This window comes from Haematobia irritans, chromosome 1 (assembly GCF_050003625.1).
Source record: "Haematobia irritans isolate KBUSLIRL chromosome 1, ASM5000362v1, whole genome shotgun sequence".
NCBI lineage: Eukaryota > Metazoa > Arthropoda > Insecta > Diptera > Muscidae > Haematobia > Haematobia irritans.
In genome coordinates this window covers 193,013,209-193,020,798 of record NC_134397.1, presented here as the reverse complement: position 1 = coordinate 193,020,798, position 7,590 = coordinate 193,013,209, and the positions used below count along the sequence as shown (strand labels likewise).

Genomic DNA, 7,590 nt, shown 5'->3' with positions numbered 1-7,590 from the left:
AATTTTGTCAAAACTTTATCTCTATAGAAAATTTTGCAAAACTTTACTTCTATAGAAAATTTTGTCAAAATTTTATTTCTATAGAAAATTTTGTGAAAATTTATTTCTATAGAAAATTTTGTCAAAATTTTATTTCTATAGAAAATTTTGTCAAAACTTTATTTCTTTCTATAGAAAATTTTGTCAAAACTTTATTTCTATAGAAAATTTTGCAAAATCTACCAAAGCATCAAGAATTCTACCAATCTACCAAACAGTAAAAATCTACCATTTTTGGTAGAATTCTACCAAATGTGGCAACCGTGTTCTCCGGTCGGGCTCTACTGGACAAGGTATCTACAAATAAATGAAAACTTTTTTTTTAAGCCACACTGAAAACAATATTGTCGTGATGCCAAAGATGCCATGCCCATAAAATGCGAATGCGAATTTTGCTTTGTTTAGAAGACGGGTTTCTCTGATATAAAAGTGTTTTCCTGAGTTTGAAAATTTAAGTTTTCGTTAACACGTATTTAAAGGACTCCAATAGCACATAAATAATACCAAAATCATTACTGTAAACATACAATCTTTGGAACGTATACTGAAAGAAAAGTTTTCTTTTGACGGAAAGAAATTTTCTTTGAACGCAATATTTTATAAGAAAGGGAAATTTCGTTTGTCTAAAATTTTGTTTCGGGGGAAAGTATTATTTGGTTAGGTGTATACTTTTATTAATCACTCCTATTAATTTCATTTGTAATTTTTGAACCATGAATTGCAATGCGAAGCTTGTTGGAAATCATTTTATAACTTCCATAGTCTCACCCGCCATCACGGTTGCCACAGTTGGTAGAATTCCACCAAAAATGGTAGATTTTTTTACTGTTTGGTAGGTTGGTAGAATTCTTGATTTTTTGGTAAATTTTGCAAAATATTCCCAATTAATAGGTACTTCACAAATTTTCTATAGAAATAAAATTTTGACAAAATTTTCTATAGAAATAAAATTTTGACAAAATTTTCTATAGAAATAAAATGTTGACAAATTTTTCAATAGAAATAAAATGTTGACAAAATTTTCTATAGAAATAAAGTGTTGACAAAATTTTCTATAGAAATAAAATTTTGCAAAATAAGATTTTAAGACCCCATAAAGTATATACATTCTGGGTCGTGGTGAAATTCTGAGTCGATCTGAGCATGTCCGTCCGTCCGTCCGTCCGTCCGTCTGTTGAAATGACGCTAACTTCCGAACGAAAGAAGCTATCGACTTGAAACTTGGCACAAGTAGTTGTTATTGATGTAGGTCGGATGGTATTGCAAATGGACCATATCGGTCCACTTTTACGTATAGCCCCCATATAAACGGACCCCCAAATTTGGCTTGTGAGGCCTATAAGAGAAGCAAATTTCATCCGATCCGGCTGAAATTTGGTACATGGTGTTAGTATATGGTCTCTAACAACCATGCAAAAATTGGTCCAGATCGGTCCATAATTATATATAGCCCCCATATAAACCGATCCCCCGATTTGGCTTGCGAGGCCTCTAAGAGAAGCAAATTTCATCCGATCCGGCTGAAATTTGGTACATGGTGTTAGTATATGGTCTCTAACAACCATGCAAAAATTGGTCCACATCGGTCCCTAATTATATATAGCCCCCATATAAATCGATCCCCCGATTTGGCTTGCGAGGCCTCTAAGAGAAGCAAATTTCATCCGATCCGGCTGAAATTTGGTACATGATGTTAGTATATGGTCTCTAACAACCATGCAAAAATTGGTCCACATCGGTCCATAATTATATATAGCCCCCATATAAACCGATCCCCCGATTTGGCTTGCGAGGCCGCTAAGAGAAGCAAATTTCATACTATCCGGCTGAAATTTGGTACATGGTGTTAGTATATGGTCTATAACAACCATGCAAAAATTGGTCCACATCGGTCAATAATTATATATAGCTCCCATATAAACCGATCCCCCGATTTGGCTTGCGAGGCCGCTAAGAGAAGCAAATTTCATCCGATCCGGCTGATATTTGGTACGTGGTGTTAGTATATGGTCTCTAACAACCATGCAAAAATTGGTCGATATCGGTCCATAATTATATATAGGCCCCCTATAAACCGATCCCCAGATTTGACCTCCAGAGCCCCTTGGAAGAGCAAAATTCTTCCCATTCGGTTGAAATTTGGTATGTGATGTTAGTATATGGTATCCAACAACCATGCATGAATTGGTTCCTATCAGTCCATAATTATATATAGCTCCCATATAAACCGATCCCCAGATTTGACCTCCGGTGCCTTTTGGAGCAAAATTCATCCGATCTGCTTGAAATTTGGTACGTGGTGGTAGTATATGATATTTAACAATCATGCCAAAAGTGGTCCATATCAGCCCATAATCATACATAGCCCCATATAAACCGATCCCGAGATTTGGTTTTGGAGCCTCTTGGAGGAGCAAATTTAATCCGAGTGAGTTGAAATTTGGTACATTGTGCTGGTATATGGTCGTTAACAACCATGCCTAACTAGGTCCATATCGGTCTATAGTTATATATTGCCCTCAGATAAATCGATCCCCAATTACACAATAATTGGTCCATATCAAGTTCATAATTGTATATAGCCCCCATATAAGCGACCCCCATATTTCAATTCTCGATACCTTGCCACCGGTATCCATGGTGGAGGGTGCATAAGATTCGGACTGACCGAACTTACGGCCGTATATACTTGTTTTTTTTCGGTAAAATTTTCTCCAAATTTTGGTAGATTATTTTTGGCTCGAGTAGCAATTACAATTGCAAGCCTTGGGTATGGATGCAAATCATGTTATGCATGTACTTCACAAATTTTTTATAGAAATAAAATGTTGACAAAATTTTCTATATAAATAACATTTTGACAAAATTTTCTATAGAAATAAGATCTTGATAAAATTGTCTATAGAAATAAAATTTTGACAAAATTTTCTATAGAAATAAAATTTTGACAAAATTTTCTATAGAAATAAAATTTTGACAAAATTTTCTATAGAAATAAAATTTTGACAAAATTTTCTATAGAAATAAAATTTTGACAAAATTTTCTATAGAAATAAAATTTTGACAAAATTTTCTATGGAAATAAAATGTTGACAAAATTTGCTATAGAAATAAAATTTTGACAAAATTTTCTATAGAAATAAAATTTTGACAAAATTTTCTATAGAAATAAAATTTTGACAAAATTTTCTATAGAAATAAAATTTTGACAAAATTTTCTATAGAAATAAAATTTTGACAACATTTTCTATAGAAATAAAATTTTGACAAAATTTTCTATGGAAACAAAATTTTGACAAAATTTTCTATAGAAATAAAATTTTGACAAAATTTCGATATAAATCGATCCCCCGATTTGGCTTGCGAGGCCTCTAAGAGAAGCAAATTTCATCCGATCCGGCTGAAATTTGGTACATGATGTTAGTATATGGTCTCTAACAACCATGCAAAAATTGGTCCACATCGGTCCATAATTATATATAGCCCCCATATAAACCGATCCCCCGATTTGGCTTGCGAGGCCGCTAAGAGAAGCAAATTTCATACTATCCGGCTGAAATTTGGTACATGGTGTTAGTATATGGTCTATAACAACCATGCAAAAATTGGTCCACATCGGTCAATAATTATATATAGCCCCCATATAAACCGATCCCCCGATTTGGCTTGCGAGGCCGCTAAGAGAAGCAAATTTCATCCGATCCGGCTGATATTTGGTACGTGGTGTTAGTATATGGTCTCTAACAACCATGCAAAAATTGGTCGATATCGGTCCATAATTATATATAGGCCCCCTATAAACCGATCCCCAGATTTGACCTCCAGAGCCCCTTGGAAGAGCAAAATTCTTCCCATTCGGTTGAAATTTGGTATGTGATGTTAGTATATGGTATCCAACAACCATGCATGAATTGGTTCCTATCAGTCCATAATTATATATAGCTCCCATATAAACCGATCCCCAGATTTGACCTCCGGTGCCTTTTGGAGCAAAATTCATCCGATCTGCTTGAAATTTGGTACGTGGTGGTAGTATATGATATTTAACAATCATGCCAAAAGTGGTCCATATCAGCCCATAATCATACATAGCCCCATATAAACCGATCCCGAGATTTGGTTTTGGAGCCTCTTGGAGGAGCAAATTTAATCCGAGTGAGTTGAAATTTGGTACATTGTGCTGGTATATGGTCGTTAACAACCATGCCTAACTAGGTCCATATCGGTCTATAGTTATATATTGCCCTCAGATAAATCGATCCCCAATTACACAATAATTGGTCCATATCAAGTTCATAATTGTATATAGCCCCCATATAAGCGACCCCCATATTTCAATTCTCGATACCTTGCCACCGGTATCCATGGTGGAGGGTGCATAAGATTCGGACTGACCGAACTTACGGCCGTATATACTTGTTTTTTCTGTAAAATTTTCTCCAAATTTTGGTAGATTATTTTTGGCTCGAGTAGCAATTACAATTGCAAGCCTTGGGTATGGATGCAAATCATGTTATGCATGTACTTCACAAATTTTTTATAGAAATAAAATGTTGACAAAATTTTCTATATAAATAACATTTTGACAAAATTTTCTATAGAAATAAGATCTTGATAAAATTGTCTATAGAAATAAAATTTTGACAAAATTTTCTATAGAAATAAAATTTTGACAAAATTTTCTATAGAAATAAAATTTTGACAAAATTTTCTATAGAAATAAAATTTTGACAACATTTTCTATAGAAATAAAATTTTGACAAAATTTTCTATGGAAATAAAATGTTGACAAAATTTTCTATAGAAATAAAATTTTGACAAAATTTTCTATAGAAATAAAATTTTGACAAAATTTTCTATAGAAATAAAATTTTGACAAAATTTTCTATAGAAATAAAATTTTGACAAAATTTTCTATAGAAATAAAATTTTGACAAAATTTTCTATAAAAATAAAACTTTGACAAAATTTTCTATAGAAATAAAATTTTGACAAAATATTCTATAGAAATAAAATTTTGACAAAATTTTCTATAGAAATAAAATTTTGACAAAATTTTCTATAAAAATAAAACTTTGACAAAATTTTCTATATAAATAAAATTTTGACAAAATATTCTATAGAAATAAAATTTTGACAAAATTTTCTATAGAAATAAAATGTTGACAAAATTTTCTATAGAAATAAAATTTTGCAAAATATGATTTTTTTGTTTGCTAGTTTTTTGTAACATCTTCTCCGAATTTTGGTAGATTATTTTTGGCTCGAGTGGCAACCGTGCCCGCTATTGGTAAATGATTCAATATTATGACAATTAGGTTGAAAATGTTTTCATATACCATTAATTCAGTAGCCGAACCATTTTCTTTCTTACTATTTCTGACTTTTCATTTCAGACCTTACTGTTTTTGGGGCTTATGTGGCTCACTATCATATCCATAGCAAAATCGTCACAAATCGATCCACATCATCAATATGATTATGTCGAAATGATTCGTCGCTTTCCCAGACCAAATAGGGGAAAAAGTGAATTGGATCCCTCAATGACACAGCAACCGGCCACAATACAGAAATATTGGCAAAATTTCGTTAGAAGCATACCATTCCGATTCAATATGACGAATTTCTTCAATGCAGGCACACAACAACTTCTTGAAACCCCTGTGGGGGCTCATCACGAAATAACCGAACCAAATCGAAGACGCCGTAAACAATCCAAAAGGAAAAATAATACCATGAAAAAACACAAAGAGAGTAAAAAGCCAAATTATCGACATTACACCAGTTCTGATCATAATAGACGAGCCCAGACCAATAATCAGGGCTATCATCAATTACAATTGCAAGCCTTGGGTATGGATGCAAATCATGTTATGCATTTTTTCGATCCCAGTACTGGCAGTTATTATGCTCTCCAATTGATATCATCACCCCAGCAATATTATCACAAGCGTCCCTTATTCCTTCCCCATGATGATGAAGATTATCTGCAGGTGGGAGATAGCGATTCGGATGGTGAGGAGCACGATGAAAATGTTGAAGCAGTTGATGATTACTCCGACGATATAGAAATAGCTGGCGATAATTGGGGTTATTCAGATGAGGATATTTTCGGTGAAAGAAAACTAAAAACTAGACCTTTTAATTTTAAAATTTTCCCAGGCGAAAGAGATGAACCACAGGATGCTGTTGATGATAAACTTTCATCATCATTTGTAAGCATACACAGGGATTTGTTAAAACCAGAGACCGAGGAAGACGTGAAATTGCTTTTGAATAATAATGACAAACCAATGGAAAGAACACTTGAAGACTATCCAGAAACAATGGATGTAGCAGACCGAAGATCATCGAGACGTAGAATTAAACCTAAATCACACAATAAAACTCCTGAAGATATGGAAACAGAAATGGTGCGCAATATTTTGGGATCATTTATGAGTGATGATGCCATTAATAGAAGACGGCAAAGTACCATTAGTAAGCCACTAAAATCCAAACATTTAGTTGAACAACCAAGGAAGCGACGATTGTATTTTATATATCCTCGTCGACATTGATAATAAATGAAAATAAAATATAAAAAATATACACATTTTTGTATTTTTCTTTTTATACCCTCCAAAATACTCGTAGGAAAGGATGTTATACCAACTATATCATTGCGTTTGTAACAGGTTGGCTATATGTCCCCGGTCTAACACAGAAAAACACATTTTTTTTTGTCAAAATTCGTTTTTATACCCTAGGGTATAATAAGTTTGATCGGCCAAAAAATGTGCCTACCAGAAATATTGATTTTAGACCCCATAAAATATATACCGATCGACTCAGAATCACCTCCTGAGCCGATCTAGCGCTTGGTGTCCGTCCGTCCGTCTGTCCATGTATTTGTTGTTCACAGGATTCCGGTCGCAATTATTAACCGATTTTGATGAAATTTGGTACAGCGAGTTTTTTGGGCACAAGGACGAACGCTATTGAATTTGGAAGAAATCGGATCAAATTTAGATATAAAGGGTGATTTGTTAAGAGCTTGATAACTTTTTTTTTAAAAAAACGCATAAAAAATCTCATCGGTTCTTTATTTGAAACGTTAGATTGGTCCATGACATTTACTTTTTGAAGATAATTTCATTTAAATGTTGACCGCGGCTGCGTCTTAGGTGGTCCATTCGGAAAGTCCAATTTTGGGCAACTTTTTCGAGCATTTCGGCCGGAATAGCCCGAATTTCTTCGGAAATGTTGTCTTCCAAAGCTGGAATAGTTGCTGGCTTATTTCTGTAGACTTTAGACTTGACGTAGCCCCACAAAAAATAGTCTAAAGGCGTCAAATCGCATGATCTTGGTGGCCAACTTACCGGTCCATTTCTTGAGATGAATTGTTCTCCGAAGTTTTCCCTCAAAATGGCCATAGAATCGCGAGCTGTGTGGCATGTAGCGCCATCTTGTTGAAACCACATGTCAACCAAGTTCAGTTCTTCCATTTTTGGCAACAAAAAGTTTGTTGGCATCGAACGATAGCGATCGCCATTCACCGTAACGTTGCGT

General features: G+C 34.1%; 1 protein-coding gene across 1 annotated transcript; it reads left to right on the top strand.

Moving 5' to 3' along the window:
• The first annotated feature begins 752 nt into the window (after positions 1-752).
• LOC142234098 (uncharacterized) lies at positions 753-6,599 on the top strand. Its single transcript, XM_075305181.1, has 2 exons — positions 753-827; positions 5,436-6,599. The coding sequence occupies exons 1-2, from the start codon at positions 753-755 to the stop codon at positions 6,597-6,599; spliced, it is 1,239 nt and encodes a 412-aa protein (XP_075161296.1).
• The last annotated feature ends 991 nt before the right edge of the window (positions 6,600-7,590 follow it).

Bases quoted from the DNA above. Each gene is read 5' to 3' on its own strand.
- LOC142234098 (XM_075305181.1), top strand. From the start codon at position 753: ATGAATTGCAATGCGAAGCTTGTTGGAAATCATTTTATAACTTCCATA. The intron at 828-5,435 runs GTTGGTAGAATT...TTTTCATTTCAG, and splicing joins CCGCCATCACGGTTGCCACA to ACCTTACTGTTTTTGGGGCT.